At 39.7% G+C, this 18,606-nt stretch overlaps 1 protein-coding gene across 1 annotated transcript in view; it reads right to left on the bottom strand.

The window, feature by feature from the left end:
* Nucleotides 1-18,606, bottom strand: part of COL19A1 (collagen type XIX alpha 1 chain) — a 185,048-nt gene that overhangs the window by 23,484 nt on the left and 142,958 nt on the right. Inside the window, exons 30-37 of the mRNA XM_070738981.1 lie at nt 18,254-18,307; nt 15,357-15,410; nt 13,366-13,419; nt 12,119-12,154; nt 10,434-10,484; nt 10,087-10,122; nt 3,580-3,606; nt 1,531-1,584 (exon numbers count right to left, since the gene is read on the bottom strand). Coding sequence (XP_070595082.1) covers nt 1,531-1,584; nt 3,580-3,606; nt 10,087-10,122; nt 10,434-10,484; nt 12,119-12,154; nt 13,366-13,419; nt 15,357-15,410; nt 18,254-18,307 — 366 coding nt within the window. The remainder of the gene's footprint in view (nt 1-1,530; nt 1,585-3,579; nt 3,607-10,086; nt 10,123-10,433; nt 10,485-12,118; nt 12,155-13,365; nt 13,420-15,356; nt 15,411-18,253; nt 18,308-18,606) is intronic.

Here is an 18,606-nt window from a genome sequence, read left to right as displayed (position 1 = left end):
GCGCTTAAGAAGGCTTTGGCAGTCCAGAGCGAACAAAGCATTTCCATTTCGCTAAGACAGGGAATAAAACTCTGCCAGCACCCAGAGAAAAGAAACGCTCCCTTTGCTCTGGGCAGCTGAGGAGTCACCACAGCGAAGGAAAGGCGCCAGCTACAAAGTGAGCGAGCAAGAGGAGAGGGGAGCCCTTAAGCATAGGAAGGAAGAGGCAGCAGGTAGCAGCAACAGCAGCCAGTGTATGGGAGGCAGCCTCGTGCCGGGTGTATTGGAGGCATATGCTCCTCCTCACCACTTCAGAGTCCCTCTTTTTTTTTAAGCCTTAAAGTTTTGGATTTTTTTGATTCCCCTTACCTCACCTTCTTCCTTCGGCAGCGACTCTCCTCCTCCTCTTCTTCCTCCTCCTCCTCCCACCCAAATTCCGAGCTTTTATTTCTTTCCTAATGGGTTTGCACTCATTATTTGCTTTTACGTTGATTCCTATGGGAAAAATTGCTTCTACTTAACAACGTTTCTACTGAAGAACCTGATCATGGAACGAATTAAGTTCTTAAGTAGAGGTACCACTGTATAGGCTTGTAGCTACAGGCAAAGTGACAAATTATGTGCATATGGGTGTCCTTTATAGTATTTATCAGCTTTTCTTAATACTGGTTTCTGAAAAAGATGTTCTAGAGGTGCAAATACCCCAATGCATAATTCAAATAGACCACAAAGAAGAATCTATCAATTACAACGTTAAGACATTCAGAGGTGGAACACAATAGCTGCTTCAATTCTCCCCTCCCCTTCTTTTTGCCAGGGAAGGAACCATTCTAAATCAAAGTTGTTTAATAGCAGGTAGAAAGTCTAACAAGTTGCTCAGTAACAATCACAGATAATATCAAAAGATAACTTGGAAAGATTAGGAAAGCAAAGTTCATATAGGTTGAATCTGCATCTTGTAATAGATGGAAAAGCAATTGTATGCTTTGTTTTGATGTGTTGTATTGTATGGTCTTAGCTATAGTAATTTAGAAATCAAGGTTCATGGTTAGTACTTTATTAATCCAGCCAATGTTAACAAGGTTAACTAAGCCATGACTTAATGCCATATGTAAAATCAAGTATAGTCTTTTCTTCCCCCACCCTGAATTTTATTTGAATTTACAGTACATTACATTTGGATTCACAGGCCATAGTTGCCAGCCTGGTACAAAGCAGGTTGCCCAAAAGTAATAGCAGAATCCAAGAATCATTAGCCAATATTTTTGTTGTTGCATAGCAAGTTCTTCTTCTACCTTCAACATATTCTGTGAAATTGCCCTAGCTAGTACAAACAACAACATCCAATGTGCTTGGTGCTGACATAACAGTAAGGTGATATCTATTCGCTTAAAATACTCAGTTTTGCTGTAAATTTGTAATTATTTTGTTCTAAATGAAGGCATTTCCTATATGATTGAAATATGTACAGTAAAAAAGAATTGGAAAATGAATTGTCGGTAGGTAAACGCAATCAATTTTCCACATGTAATTTTGCAATTAAAATGATACCTTTTCTCCTGGTAGTCCTTCTAAACCTGGTAGTCCCATTGGACCAGCTTCACCCTTGGGGGAAAAAAACAAACCCCAAAAGACAATTGTTTTTGATTTCAAAACCCTAAGTAAATAAAGCCAGATCTATTTCACAAGCCGCTACTTGGAAATGATCATTTTTGCCTTGTTGAGCATTTTAATGACTGGAGACTAAAAAGTTCAGATTCAAGGTTGTTTTCTGTGTGATGTCTGGCTATACAGTATTTAGGTTACACCGGGGCATAACACTTGTGATTACATTATCTTGCAAAAATAAGGACTAATGGCCATTTTAGCTTCTTTGAGCCTAGTACTAAATTGGTTTCCATCATCACATCTGACAAGACTTATAGTAATTCTGTAGTTCAACTATATGTGCATAAAATGATTGCTCCTATGAAGCCAGACTCTCTCTTTTAGCTTCATAAGTAAATCAAATGGTCAATGTTGGCTTCTAGCTTTGAAACTGGATGAAATGACTTCCACAAATCTCCTCCCCATCTTGACATTATGTTCTCCAGGGCCATTTGCTTTCTTTCTGAGACTAACTATCCAGAGGGAGAGAAGGTAAATGGAAACTGGAAATGGAAACTAATGACCAAACTCATCAGGGCACATTTTACATATACGGATAAGGTGACCAGATGGCCCGCTTTCGGGGGGACAGTCCCGATTTTTAACCATTTGTCCCACGTCCTGTGTCATTTTTAAAAAGTCCTGATTTGTTGAAAGAATCATCTTTACTTTTGATGCACATAATCGGGCTGCATAACTGTTACCCGTTGCAAAGTTTCTTTCATCCAGATACTGCAAAGATGCTTTCTTGGCCCCACTGCTGCTATGGCAACTTGAACTAGCCGCCCTGCCACTGAGAGATACCAGTCTTGCAAGGAGTCAGTGCCCCTCGGGTGCCTAGCATTCTAGGAAATGTAGTTTGAATGTCTCGAGGCACCGATTGTTTTGAGTTGACAAGAAACTACAGCTACCAGAATGCTCTGCAACGTAATAGAGAAAGTCAGGCTGCATCTGTTTCTTAAAGGCGTAGGTGCTTAATTTTAGTTCTACATGTTTTTTCCAAGTCAGATTCCTTATAATTACAGTAAGTTGGATCACCACGAACCGTCCCAAAAGCTGAACAGGGATGACTGGGATTTTATCTCAGCCTATTTGGAACACACTGGGTAGGAGAAGATTGAAATACACAATCACATTATGAATAGGGCCGAAAGTCAAATAAAAGATGCTGTTTTGTTTTAAAGCTTTATCTGGTGGGATGGGTGATGGAGGATGTGTTACTCATATACTTTTCCAACAATTGCTTGATTTTCAATAAGACAAAGTAGGAAACTTAGAATCTTAAGAGCAAGACAGTTTAAGAAATGAAGTCCACTAGTCTGGGAATTCAAATTCCTAAAGCAACCCAGACAATTGGCCTTTGTTTAAATACACCCAATGAAGAGCAGAACATCATGTCTTATATAATTGTTGAAGTGGACACAATTGGAATGATGTTATTGTAACTAGAGCGCAGGTACATAAACTTCTATTTATCAACCACTAACCCTAACCCTATTTGGTTGTGAGATCAGGACAGATGAAATAAGTGGCCATTTATTTAAACTCACTGGAGAGCAAAAAAGGAACAAAAGCAGGGGTGAAATCCAGCAAGTTCTGACAGATTCTGTAGAACTGCTAGCGGAAATTTTGAGTAGTTCGGAGAACCCCCAAATATCTATTCTGTCTGGCCCCAGAGTGAGGTGGGAATGAGGATTTTGAAGTATTCTACTCCTGCCATGCCCACCACGCCACTCCATGCCCACCAAGCCACACCCACAGAACAGATAGTTAAAAAAATGGATTTCACCACTGAACAAAAACCTACTTTTAGCTAAGTAATTTATTTATTTCATAGACCAAATTTTTAATCAAGAAACCCCCCCCAACCCCTCCTCCCCATCAATGATGTCCCACTTTACCAATGTTAAAATCTGGTCACCTTACATAAGGACGCATTGTACCATTACATACCATAGCTCCAGTCTCCCCCTTTGGGCCCTATAAGACAATAGGATACAGTACATTATTTATTTGTGAGACTGATACTCCGTGAGATTGATACAATGATTTTATGGCCTTTTATCAGAGTCAAGAATCTTCCACTATCAAATGAATTAGCCCTTATAAAGTAATTACAGTGGTACCTCAAGATATGAACCCCTCGTCTTACGAACAACTCGAGATACGAACCCGGGGTTGAGAAAAAATTTGCCTCTTCTTACAAACTTTTTTCGTGTTATGAACGCCAAACCCGAACTTCCAGGTTCGGCGTTCGGGAGGCTGCTGGGAAGCCCCCGGCTGTTTTAAAAGGTGACAGCCGGGCGGCGGGGCTTCCCAGCAGCCTCCGAACGCCGAACCCAGAAGTTCGGGTTTGGCGTTCGTAACGCGAAAAAAGTTCGTAAGAAGAGGCAAATTTTTTCTGAACCTTCGGAGGCTGCTGGGAAGCCGCGCGGCTGTTTTAAAAGGTGACAGCCAGGCTGGGGGGGCTTCCCAGCAGCCTCCGAACGCCGAATGTGGAAGTTCGGGTTTGGCGTTCGGCTTTGGGAGACGGCTGGGAAGCCGCCCGGCTGTTTTAAAAGGTCATAGCCGGGCTGGGGGGGCTTCCCAGAAGCCTCCTGAACCCCGAACTTTTGCCGAACTTCCGGGTTCGGGGTTCGGGAGGTTGCTGGGAAGCCCCCCAGCCCGGCTGTCACCTTTTAAAACAGCCGTGCGGCTTCCCAGCAGCCTCCGAACGCCAAACGCGGAAGTTGGGGTTTGGCGTTTGGCTTCGGGAAGCTGCTGGGAAGCTGCCTGGCTGTTTTAAAAAGTGACAGCCGGGCTGGGGGGCTTCCCAGAAGCCTCCCGAACTTTGAACTTTTGCCGAACTTCCGGGTTCGGGGTTCGGGAGGTTGCTGGGAAGCCCCCCAGCCCGGCTGTCACCTTTTAAAACAGCCGCGCGGCTTCCCAGCAGCCTCCGAACGCCGAACGCGGAAGTTTGGGTTTGGCGTTCGGCTTTGGGAAGCTGCTGGGAAGCCGCCTGGCTGTTTTAAAAGGTCACAGCCGGGCTGGGGGACTTCCCAGCAACCTCCCAAACCCCGAACCCGGAAGTTCGGCAAAAGTTCGGGGTTCGGGAGGCTGCTGGGAATCCCCCTAGCCTGGCTGTCACCTTTTAAAACAGCCGGGCGGCTTCCCAGCAGCCTCCCGAAGCCGAACACCAAACCCGAACTTCCGCATTCGGCATTCGGAGGCTGCTGGGAAGCCCCGCCACCTGGCTGTCACCCTTTAAAACAGCCTGGGGGCTTCTTGGCGGCCTCCCGAATGCCGAACCCGGAAGTTCGGGTTTGGCATTCGGCGTTCGGGAGGTCGCTGAGAAGCCCTCAGGCTGTTTTAAAAGATGACAGCCAGGCGGCAGCGGTTTTTTTTTTGCGGTTTTTTGGTTGCACGGATTAATTGATTTTACACTGTTTCCTATGGGAAACAATTTTTCATCTTACGAACCTTTCATCTTACGAACCTCCCCCTGGAACCAATTAGGTTCGTAAGATGAGGTATGACTGTATTTGCTTTTTCCCATTAACCATCATTCCACAAATGTTCTCGGTGTAGGAAAATATGGTATTTGAAAAACAATCTGGGCAATGCCTTTATTTTCCATTTGCTACGATACTTTTATTCTGCACTATTTGCAGTGAATTACTTTGCAAGAAATAAATTATAGCAGATTATTGGTATTTATTTATTTGTTTGTTTATCATGTTTCTTAACCTCTCATCTCCCTCAACAGATAATCTATCATTTATCCACAAATAATAAATGAATTCATGTTGAGTTTGCTCTATGAATAAAACTCATGCATCCACTCGGTTTAGGATTGGGCAAGAAACCCTGTACATATATCTATTATTTTTAATAATGACACGTCAATATAACTATCATATAAAATGAAAATAGATCTTTGCATCTTTAAAAAATAAAATGTTTTCTTTGAAAATAAACAATAACCAATTTTTAAAGTCCATTTTAAAATGGAAAGAATAAGGTTATAGAAATTGACAAACAGATTCTTCAAATGGAATCAAGATTCCAAAATGCTGATATAATTTCTGTAATTGTTTTGCACATTGATCTAAACTTCAAGGAAGGAATCTGACAGGAAGCTTATTTTAAAAGGATTGTCAGAAAATATATCTATGAATTACAGTGATCCCCCGGGTATTGCGACCCCGATCATTGCGAAATGGCTATATGGCGATTTTGCAACCCGGAAGTAAAAACACCATCTGCGCATGCGCGCCCTTTTTTCTATGGGCACGCATGCGTAGATGGCACTGGGCAGATCAGCTGCTGGGCGGCTTCCCTAGGTCTTCCCCCTCTTGCTGGCGGGAGGGCGAGCGGCGGGCATCAGCGAGGAGTTTCCCCACCGCCCACGCAAACTCCTCGCTGCCGCCCGCCCTTCGCCCGCCCACGCCATTCATTCTCGCCGCTTCCCAGCTGAGTCCTGAAGCGAATTCGCTTCAGGATTCAGCTGGGAAGCGGCGAGAGCGAGCACGAGCGAACGGCTTGTCCGCCGCCCGCTCGCACATCGCCCGCCCACGCCATTCATTCTCGCCGCTTCCCAGCTGAGTCCTGAAGCGAATTGGCTTCAGGACTCAGCTGGGAAGCGCGAGCGAGCGGCGCCAGCGAACGGCTTGTCCGCCGCCTGCCTGCCCGCTAGCGAGGAGCCGAAGATTGGGGGCCGCACGGCTGTTTTAAAACGTCGCCACCAGCATGGGGGGCTTGCCAGCACCCCCCAGACCCCCAACCCGGGTTTGGGGGGCTGCTAGGAAGCCCCCCATGCCGGCGGCGACGTTTTAAAACAGCCGCACGGCTTGCCAACTGAGTCCCGAAGACAAACGTCAAAGGCGAACTTCCGCATTTGTCTTCGGGACTCATTGGGAAGCCGCGCGGCTGTTTTAAAACGTCACCGCCGGCATGGGGGGCTTCCTAGCAGCCCCCCAAACACGGGTTGGGGGTCCGGGGGGTGCTGGCAAGCCCCCCATGCCGGCGGCGATGTTTTAAAACAGCCGCGCGGCCCCCAATCTTCAGCTCCTCGCTAGCACTGCGGAAGTAAAAACACCATCTGCGCATGCGCAGATGGTGTTTTTACTTCCGCAGCGCTACTTCGCTAAAACCCGATCATTGCTAGGGGTCCTGGAACGGAACCCTCGCAATGATCGGGGGATCACTGTACTTCTTCTGGGTACTAATGAATAATTAGCAATTAATAGGCTCCATCTCCAGGTAAAAATGTGTATATCGTAGCTACATCTGAGAAATCATTTTTAAAATATAATTTCAGACAAAATTTAAAATACAATTCTTTATATGTTATTTCTCTCAATAAATTATTTTAAAAGGGAAACATGTTTACATTTACACCTGATTTAATACTTCTTCAATTCAACTTTCTTAATAAATGACTTTAATATATTGAAGGATATTATGTCACTTTGCAGTGAAGTATTGAGTGTTCAATTTCTCAAAAATACTAGTTAAATATCCTAGCTGCACTTTGAAATCATTGATAATAAACTTAAATGCCTTTCTTTAGTTAAATATTGATAAAAGCCATTTTTCACTTCAAAAGCACGTGTCAAAATATTTCCCAAAGCAGCCATTCATAGTAAACAATAAGAAAACCAACTCTTGAGAATAATGTTTTCTTGACAGGCCGGGCTTTTATATAGATCATAATATTTATTATTCTTTGTAGAAACAACTCCACTACTGTACTCAACTATTCTTATCAAATGCTTGCTTATGAAACATTACTCATTCCCGTGATTTCTTTTCTTTTTAAATAAATCCTCATTTATTTTACTGTCATCAACAAATCTAAACTATTTTACTAAAAATGCATCTTTACGGCTATTCATCTAAATGAAAAATCAAATGTTTATCTTTTCAATTAATTAATCTATCTCATATATATGAAATTGGTTGGAAAAATGTCATTAAAGGAATACTTGGAAACTGCCATCATCTCAAGTATGTATCAGAAAATTACATTTTCTCCTATCATTGTGTCAGTTTTTTTACAGGTTAATAAAAAACAGGAGAATTGATTGATTGATTGATTGATTGATTGATTGATTGATTGGATTTGTATGCCACCCCTCTCTATGGAATCGGGGCGGCTAACAACAGTGACAAAAACAGAATGTAAAAATCCAATACTAAAACAGCTAAAAACCCTTGTTATAAAACCAATCATACATACAAACATACCATGCATAAATTGTAGAAGCCTAGGGGGAAAGATTATCTTAGTTCCCCCATGCCTGACGGCAGAGGTGGGTTTTGAGGAGCTTACAAAAGGCAAGGAGGGTGGGGGCTATTCTAATCTCTGGGGGGAGTTGGCTCCAGAGAGCCGGGGCCGCCACAGAGTAGGCTCTTCCCCTGGGCCCCGCCAACCAACATTGTTTAGTTGACGGGACCCAGAGAAGGCCCACTCTGTGGGACCTAACTGGTTGCTGGGATTCGTGTGGCAGAAGGCGGTCCCTGAGGTAATCTGGCCCGGTGCCATGAAGGGCTTTATAGGTCATAACCAACACTTTGAATTGTGACCGGAAACTTATCGGCAACCAATGCAGACTGTGGAGTGTTGGTGTGACATGGGCATACCTAGGGAAGCCCATGATTGCTCTCGCAGCTGCATTCTGCACGATCTGAAGTTTCCGAACACTTTTCAAAGGTAGCCCCATGTAGAGAGCGTTACAGTAGTCGAGCCTCGAGGTGATGAGGGCATCAGTGACTGTGAGCAGTGACTCCTGGTCCAAATAGGGCCACAACTGGTGCACCTGGTGAACCTGGGCAAACGCCCCCAGGCGTTTGATTCTAGAGGAATATTTTTGATGAGATTTCAAGTTAATTTTTCATTTCATTCCTCTTTTTTTGAATGATAAAAGTCTGGAGATTTGTTAGCTAAGTTTATCACAGCTTCTTCTCAGAAGTCATTTTAATTTGTTATAGCTTTTATTTTTAATTGACAGCTTTTTCTGCCAAATAATATACAAAAGACTTTCTTCTCTAGAAATTCTTGGGAAATCAAAAGACTTCCCTTATTTTGCTCTATTTTGCTTCCCCATTATACTTTTTGATCTAGATTTTAGCATTTTGTTTACCACAAACACACCCTTCTCCATTTTCAGTCAAAACTCTAAAACCACTCTTTAACTGATGATAGACCAGAATCTGTCTCTCCCAGTGTGAATTCAGCATTTTGAACACAAAACCATATTGGACTTATGCAAACTGCACATGTCATACAAGAAGGCTGTCATGGAATCAGGACAACTGCAACCCAGTGAGATTCATTGGGTAGAACTGCACTATTTAATAATATGCTATTTTAAAAATAAAATTATAATCTTCATGTTTAAACTCTTTTGAATTTTTAAAAAAGAAATTGAACACGGATGTTATTTCTAATTGTAAACTGCATAAGCTAAGATTACGATACTCATTGGACTTGACAGACTTTTTCGACTGTTTTAAGCGTTACTATGTTGATTTTTTAAGCGTGGGCCTATGTTGATTTTTTCTGTCATGTTTTCCATCTCGTTTGTGGTCCAAAACATGTCTAGTCTGGACCATGATTTGTGAGGGGGTGAGTAGTATGTGAATTGTGTCTTAAATTTATTTCTTTCCCTCCAGGTATCTTTTAATCTATATTCTTCTACGATATCAAAGAATGTTGGTGGTAAACGGTTTCTGTTATTTGTTTTGTTATTTTTCCTCCCGGATTTGTAGTCAATTGTTGGGTCTACTATTGCGTTAAAATCTCCCAACAGGCATATGTTTGGATTTTGGGTCGTAGCTATTTGTTCATATAATTTTTTATAGAATTCTTTTTGATTGGTATTTGATGCATATATTGCTATTATTAAGATCTTTTTTTGATCTATCGAAATTTATATAATCAGGATTCTGTCTTCTTCATCTGAGTATACCTGTTTCGGGTTAAGCCACTCTTTGGCGTACACTATTATGCCTCTTTTTTAATTCTCTGCTAGGATTACAAATGTTTTCCCAAGATTGGGATTTTCTAATAGGTTTTTGTCTGATTTTTGAATGTGGGTTTCCTGTAGACAGGTTAGATCTGCATTTTCGTTTTGTAGTTTTTTGTATGTTTGTTTTCTTTTAATAGTTGAATTTAGTCCATTGATATTGACCATTTCTAACTATGCTAGATATAATTTGATTGTTTAACATTTTTTTTCTTCCATGGAAAAAAATCAATAATGTTTTTTTTAATTTATAATGTCACATTGAAAAATACATCAAAAGACACCAAAATGAAGTGGAATATTAGTACTATGTGAATATTAGTACTATGCAAAATGCTATTCTTCTTATTAGTCCGGTTTCTGGATAGAAACAAGAAAGTGTTGTAACCTCTACAAAATTGTATGTATATTCTATATAATAAATATAAAACTACAATGATTCCATACTTACAGGAGGCCCAGGGGGTCCAGCATAACTAGAACTTCCCTGCAAAGAAAAAAAAACACTTCACATTAAAGTAAAATTTAAGTCTTGTAAAGTAATTTATACTTATCTTAGTGCCATTGTTCTTACTTTTTAAAATTTATCTTTTGTGGATTAAGAGACTTCTGTTTTATATTATGGAATATTATATGTTTCAGATGTAAAAGGTGCGGATAGTTCTTAGAGGATCTGCATTGATTTTTTTTAAAAAAATGTAAATTATTAAAACTGATTGTTTCTTCATTTTGGTCCTTTTAAACAATAAAAACAGGATATACATTCAACAAAGAAAAAATGTTTTCCATGCTAAATACCTGTAGTTTATATAAGCTGCTCATGCCACTACTTTCACTATATGATATACCCTGAAGAAAAAAAATAAAAAGAATATATTAATGAGAAACCTTAAAACTCGTCCTGATGCCTTCAAAGATATCAGCACTACATATCTTTTATCTCAGTCAACAATATGAAAACAGAAATTCTCCTAAACCAAGAAACAGGCTTGGGGAAATTTTAGATCTGCAGGATCAACATGTAGAAACATAGAAACATAGAAGATTGACAGCAGAAAAAGACCTCATGGTGCGTTTAGTCTGCCTTTATACTATTTCCTGTATTTTATCTTAGGATGGATATACATTTATCCCAGGCATGTTTAAATTCAGTTACTGTGGATTTACCAACCACGTCTCCTAGAAGTTTGTTCCAAGCATCTACTACTCTTTCAGTAAAATAATATTTTCTCACGTTGCTTCTGATCTTTCCCCCAACCAACCTCAGATTGTTCCCCCTTATTCTTGTGTTCGCTTTCCTATTAAAAACACTTCCCTCCTTAACCTTATTTAACCCTTTAACATATTTAAATTTTTCGATCATGTCCCCCCCTTTCCCTTCTGTCCTCTAGATTCTACAGATTGAGTTCATTAAGTCTTTCCTGATAAATTTTATGCTTAAGACCTTGATCATGCAGAAAGCAAAGTCTTGAAACACTTGTACAGATTATGTACATCTCCCATTCCAAAACTTTTTTTCTATGTGTTAGCAGATAGGAAAATATAATCCAAATATTTTCAAGGGCTATCACTGAATATTTCTCCATTTGTTGCTGCGTAGAAAACAGGTCTCCATGAAGAATGAGAGGGGGACAATTTCCCTGCTTTGACTCCATGGACTACCTTTCTCCAGGAAAATATTGTTTCCACTTATAGAAACTGATCATCTTAAGGCCAGCCGCCTCTCTAGGAATAAGGGACTGACAACATTTGACCTACTGAAGCTGTTAGGAAATTAATTCTAATCCCAGATTAGGTTCAATGCAGTGATGGGCTCCTACAGGAATAATCAGGAACGCACTTCCGGTAGCAAAATTTGGAGCTCCACCCCAGAGCACCAAATTTGTACTGAAAGATGTTGAAACAAAATGCATACTAACACAGTGTGGTAGTAAAAATTTGGGTAGCCCATCACTAGTTCAGTGGTTCCATGATACAGACCTTTATTAATGATATATTGCCCTAACTTTGGGAATCTAGTCCACCAAAATCATACTATGAAATATTTTAGGACAGTAATAGCGAACCTTTTTTTCCTTGGTGCCGAAAACACGTGCACGAGTGGCCGCACCCATAATTCTATGCCTTGGCAACAACAAAAATGGCCTCCCCTGTTCCCACCGGAGGTCCTTTGAAAGCCTAAAATAGCCCATTTCCCAAACTCTGGTGGGTCCAGTAGGACTGTTTTTCACCCTCTCCAGTCTCCAGAGGCAAAAATGCCCTCCCCCCGGAGATTCTCCGGAAGCCGAAAATGCCGTCCTTGAGCCTTCGGGCAAGCCAAAAACCAGCTGGCCAGCACGCACATATACATTGCAGCTGAGCTAGGATAATGGCTCGCATGCCAGCAGATATGGATTCTCGTGCCAGCTGTGGCACCCGTGCCATAGATTCGCCATCACTGTTTTAGGACTTCAGCCACTTATAAGAGAATTGAAATTACTTACAGGTGGTCCAGGTTTTCCAGGAGCACCCTCACTTCCCTAAACAAAGAAACAAAAAAAGAATAACACTCTGAAAAGACCTGTTCCACATAGAACAGTACGATGTTACAGAATACATACAGATAATTCTTGCATTTAAAACGTGTAGTATAGTAGTAATAAATAATATTTAGAATTGCTAGAGCACTTTCACATAAAAATGCTTTTAAATATCTCAATGGTAAATCCAAATGTTCTCTGCTCTTCAGTTTAATGACTAAGAAATATTCTAATCTAACCATGGGGACAATTACCATGCAATTAAAAAAAACCTTAATTCTATTCTTTTACGTGCAGTTTTTAAAAATCTATTCAGAAGCAAAAGACCAAATCAACATTCTTGATGTGTGTGCTGTAAAATACTATCTGTAACTACAGTACTTCACTGTGGGACACAGTATTTGGCAGATAGATTATTGAAGTTAATAAAGTTTAGAAAAATGGAGATATTTTATTGAAGATGAAAATATTTTTCTAAATAACTGCCACCAGTTCCCTGTGACAAATTGTCTCCCCAATGTAAAAAACCTTATGACAAATTGTCTCTGCAATATATAAATTCAGAATATAAAAATGAAAAGAAAGTGCATTGCTCTATCTTAAAAGATGACATTGATGGTGATTAATCTGTACTATCAAAGAAATTGTTGTAGCAGAATGCACTCATTCTCAAATGAAGAACATTAAACACAGTTGGGTTATGAGAGTCTCAAGAATGCTGTTGACATTGAAGCTCTCAGAACACTTCAAAACCAAGTTTTTTTTTAAATGAACTCATCTATTCAAAGAAATCATTTAAACATGTTTAAGAAGTCAGTTTTGGGGTTTACATGTTGATAAATGACCACATTTAGAGTTATAAACTTTCAGCAAAAAGATGAGATCAGTACTACACTTTCTGCTATCAGAAACAATCAATGTTTGGGTCCGTATTTATTGAGGGTCAAGTGCAAAGAAATTTTGGAATTACCACTGAGATAAGAGATAGCATTTTAAAAATGTGAAACAGCTCTAACAAATCTGTGTAGTTATTACTTTCTTTGTATTGCTATGCAAACTATGTAAACCACAAATCTTTGAAAGATGAAAGATTCAATCTCAACAATGTTAAAGAGCGCACCTGGAATTATTTATTTAACTAAGAAGAAATTAAGTAGAAACCATAAAAATGCTTTGAGAGGGGAATTTGTGTACTATGAAGAGTAGCAAACCTTCTCGCCTTTTGTTCCTGGCGAACCAGGATGTCCAGGTCTTCCTATTGTGCCCTGTAAAACAAAGAAACTACATAAAACAAAAGAATTTAATGTCATAACGTTCAGAGTTATGACATTTGAAAGCCGTGTTTTAAACAAATGATTTTTGTGCAATTATTTATGACATATCAGATGTAAACCAAAACTAACATTGTAGAGAAACTCATTTTCCAAGTAAACCTTTTATCTGAAGGAAAGCAAATCATGACATTTCATTAACATAATCAGCACCCAACCTAGGGTAACATATTCCTCACAAGTAGTGTTGGGCGAACCCAACGAAGTTTGGGTTCAACGAACTCACCCGAACTTTGCCGTGAAGATCGGGTGAGTTCACCGAACCCAAACCCAAACACCGCCGCTGCAGAGTCCTTTTCCGTAAAAATAAACAAGGAGGTGGGGAATTCCCCACCTCCTTTTGCTTCCTTTTATTTTTACGGAAAAGGATGCCTCAGGGGCACTGCAAGCAAAAGGAGGTGGGGAATCCCATGATGGGATTCCGGGGGCGGGGCTTTGACATCACAGAGACTCCTTCCTCCCTGTTTCGGCTGGCCAGGAAGGAGTCCCCGTGATGTCAAAGCCCCGCCCCTGGAATCCCATCGTGGGATTTCCCACCTCGTTTTGCTTGCAGCGCCACAACCAAAAGGAGGTGGGGAATCCCATGATGGGATTCCCCACTCTTCTCCTGGGTGGCGGCGCTTCACGGTGTTCGAGCGAATGCCGAACCCGAACTTTTAAAAGTTCGCCCAACACTACTTACAAGGTTAATTTTTGAGAACTCCCTATACAATCTATGTCATACTGCCTACATTGTGGGTAAAACACAGAAAAAAATCCTCTCCGGTTGATCTGAGGATAATAATAATAATTTATTAGATTTGTATGCCGCCCCTCTCCGAGGACTCGGAGCGGATATGTCTGACACAGCAGAAAACAGTCCTTCAAGTAAGTTTTCCTAAACAAATGTGCAAATAAGTGCAAATGCTACAGGATAAGCAAAATGCCACCCAAGGATCAGCATGTGCAAACATCCTTGCTACTACTCAGGGCTTCCTGAAGTTTCCAAAGTTTCTTCAAAGATGTTCCTCGCTGCACCTCTTCGTATAACTAAAGCACACTTTATCTTCATACTTGAAGCAAAGTACTGTACTGCATCTTATTGATGCTGTATGTCTTTGACATATTTTTAAAATAGAATGGCTGAAAATTGTTTTTCTGATGTCATTTCCTTTCTTTCCCCCAGCTTTGACAAATTATTTGCCATGATTCTATTAGTGTGGCCGATTCTAGTGTGGCCACTGTGCATGCTACAGCTATTAGGAACCACAAGTGAGAGCTGAGTGACAAGTAAGGACCAAAGGTGAATGAGCTGCCCTAAAACATGCCTTCTACTTCTGTGCTGGAAATATAAATACCAAGAAGGGTGTTTTCTATTTTACCAGGTATAAGTTAGCTTGAGGCTTTAAAAGAGGATTTTCATTTTTCTTCCTTAATCAATTAATTCTTGCGTTGGAAGCAGAAAGAACCACACAGACAACCACACATTAACTGGGAGTTAATGGGTCACTTTATTATTACACAATAGAAGCAGACCTGCAGAGGTAAAACCTAAATAATAATAATAATAATAATAATAATAATAATAATAATAATAATAATAATAATATTTTTGGTTGTGAGCTTCCCAGAGTGCTTAGGGGGTTTTGTGGCACACAAATTGAACTAATAAATAATAATATATACCTAGAACTTCCTACTGATCTGCACTGAAGTACTAACAAGCTCTGACCTGCAGGGAATCAGCTAAGATATTTCCTTTTGCTGTAACCTATCAAGTACCATTATTTGCACTCAATTTAGCAAATCATCTTTTCAAGTCACATTGAGCGGCAGCTGTCAAGTAATTAGGCTTCAATATTTCACTGGCAAATATAAAAGCAAATGCTTACAGAAGATCCTGGCGGTCCTACCACACCAGGTAGTCCTGGAATTCCTTGAAGGCCCTGAAATAAATCAAAATATGTGAATGGGAATATTTAATTTATTTTAATTTGTTAGACTTGTATGCCGCCCCTCTCCGTGGACTCGGAGCGGCTTGTGTGTATGAATTCTATACCTAAGAATCTTTACCTAAATTTATAGAAAATGCAGTTATATAGCAGTAAATATTTTCTATGCACAAATAGTTCAGATAGGTCAAACATTATGCTAATCGGTAAGAAGATTCCTAAACATATAGGGAAAAGAAGCAGGTACTAATTCAAGTTTACAATTTATTTATTTATTTATTATTTAGATTTGTATGCTGCCCCTCTCCGCAGACAATCAAACTCAATATAGAGTAGTACCCCTAGATATGAGCATAATTGATTCCATAAGGGAGCTTGTATCTCGAGGCAACTCGTATTCTGGAACAAATAACTTTTTCCCCCTCGGAGATAACTAAAAGCAAGGATTCTAACCAAAAGCAAGGATTCTTGCGCCACCTAGTGGACGCTCGGCTCGTATCCCGAATTTCAGCTCGGAAATAGAACAGAAATGTCTCTCCCCTGCTAGCTCGTATCTAGAAATTCTCGCATGTAGAGCAACTCGTATCTAGAGGTACTACTGTACTATAAAAGTGAAAGAATGTTGAAATCACATTTTTTAAAAATCTGGAAACAGGACATGTTTCTTGATACCATTACTTTAATTCCCCCTTTCTGCCTGGGAAAAGAATCCATTTTAGTACATGTATACTCTCTCAAAATTCTCCCGTGAGGTTTATTCAAAGATCAGTGGAACCAGAAGCATTTTCAGAATGACTTAAAGCACAACCCTGCTTTGCTGATTTTGAAACTCTATTTCATTCAGATACAATCTGCTGCCCTGGATGCAGGATTAATTTAGCTACTTGCAGTGCAGTAGAATATGAGAACCACTCAAGAGTGCTAGATTGCTTAAGAAGCTTATCAGCTGTGTAGCAGTTTGACTCTTGCTCAGTAACCAAATGAATCCGGGTGGCACCCAACCATCTAATAAAAAGATTTGCACTCACTCTGGAGCCTCTTAAAAATCTAATTGCCAATTATAAACCCTCCCTTTTATTTGGATTTGCCTTTGGCTCATGGGTTCTGAAGAGTGAAGTATTGCTAAGAATTGCTTGACGTCAGGTGTCTGAATTTTCTGCTCTTGCTGCTTCCTTTATTGCATTGACTCATTTATACTGCCAGGCATGGGGGAGTTGAGATATTCCTTCCTCCTAGGCCAGTGTTTCCCAACCTTGGCAACTTGAAGACATTTGGACTTCAACTCCCAGAATTCAGGCCATTACAAGTTATGCATGGTATGTCTGTGTGTATGTTTGGTTTTATAATAAGGGTTTTTAGTTGTTTTATTATTGGATTGTCACATGCTGTTTTTATCATTGTTGTTAGCCGCCCCGAGTCTACGGAGAGGGGCGGCATACAAATCCAATAAATTAATATTATTATTATTATTGTATAGAAACCTGTAAGGATATTGAAAGTCACCCAAATAAATGAATATAATTGCTTGCCTGTGGTGAATTTGGAATAATTCTGCCTATTTTATTGAACAGGTTTCCGATTTAGTCTATGGAGTTTAGTTTCCGAGTCTACGGAGAGGGGTGGCATACAAATCTATTAAATAATAATAATAATAATAATAATAATAATAATAATAATAATAATAATAATAATAATAATTTATTTATTAGATTTGTATGCCGCCCCTCTCCGCAGACTCGGGGTGGCTCGCAGCAGTGATAAAACAGTATAAAATGGCAAATCTAATATTAAATATTATTATTATTATTATTATTATTATTATTATTATTATTATTATTAGTGTTGTGCTATATTGGTGCTACATTATGCTATGCCATATTGTTATTTTTTTTAATTTTAATTTTTCCTAATAGACAAAGCATAAAGATTCATAGTTGTATATAGTTGGCGTTGTATTTAAGCCTGTGCCTATCTTTTAAAAATCAATAAATATAGTGTCTCCCGAAATATATTCTGATAAGCTATTTGTCAAGTTATACATGATTAGCCCTTGTATGAGGACCTAGATTGTTGGGGCAATATGCTGACTTTGTAAACTACTTGGAGAGGGCTGTAAAAGTATTGTGAAGTGGTATATAAGTGCTATTGCTATTGCTTTCCAGCTACCAAGTGGAGGTATGGCCAATTACACCATTTTGCACTATCTATGGTATGTTTTCTATTTTATAGACAGAGGAGAAACAGGTGCATACAGAGCGAGATAGGGGGGAAAAGAGGAAGAAAAAGGAAAGGGGGAGAATGAAATGAAGAGAAAGACAGGCTAATGGAATAAAAGCAGAAAAAATGGTAAGAGATTTATGGAGAAGAGAATAAGTAAGGAATGTTTTATTCAACTGAAAGCAGGAAATAACCTTTCATTTAAATTTCTTAATTTAAAAATGTTTCTAGAGGGAAAAAAATACCTTTAAAAATCCCTTTATCCCAAAGATCCTTGGTCATGTGGGAATCCATGAACCTGCAGTCATATTTTTTTTTAACCAGGGGAGAATTTCTGCCTTCAGTAATATCAATAAGGAAAATCATTTTTTTTGGCAGAAGGCGGGGGAACAATGAAGTAAATTTACTTTGTCAGGAACCGATAGTGGAGAAATGCTTTTTCTATGCCAAAAATGTCTTGCTTTCTAGGGCTGTAGCGAGAGGGTTAATAGATGTGGCTGTGACAGCAGCAAGGTTTGTTAAATCAAATGCCTGAAAGCCTAGAATGAAGACCTGGAAGATGACAAGGGTAACACTAATAGGAAAACCACTCTTGTTACAGCAGGAGCAGATTTTCATACCTCATCGCCTTTCTCTCCCAGAAGACCAGGAAATCCACGTTCCCCTTTGCTCCCCTTGGGACAAAGAAAATAGACATTGCTTGGTTTACATTTATCCAAGGAAACAATTTCAAGTAATGGATGCCAAAATAGCCCCGCAGAGATTGTAACATACTCCTTGTTCTTTAACTCTAACAATGGCATCATCAATGATGGCTTACAAGCATATAAACATTGACATGGTTAACTTTGTAATCCAAGGCATACTTGGAGCTGAATCTTACTAAATTCAAGAAAACTGTTTAATTTTCACTGAACTGCAGTATTGATGCTGAATGACAGAGTAAGAGAGATCACTGTGTGTGTATGTGTGT

This window comes from Erythrolamprus reginae, chromosome 1 (genome assembly GCF_031021105.1).
Source record: "Erythrolamprus reginae isolate rEryReg1 chromosome 1, rEryReg1.hap1, whole genome shotgun sequence".
NCBI lineage: Eukaryota > Metazoa > Chordata > Lepidosauria > Squamata > Dipsadidae > Erythrolamprus > Erythrolamprus reginae.
Note: the sequence above shows the minus strand (reverse complement) of the source record. Positions and strands in the feature narration are given on the sequence as shown.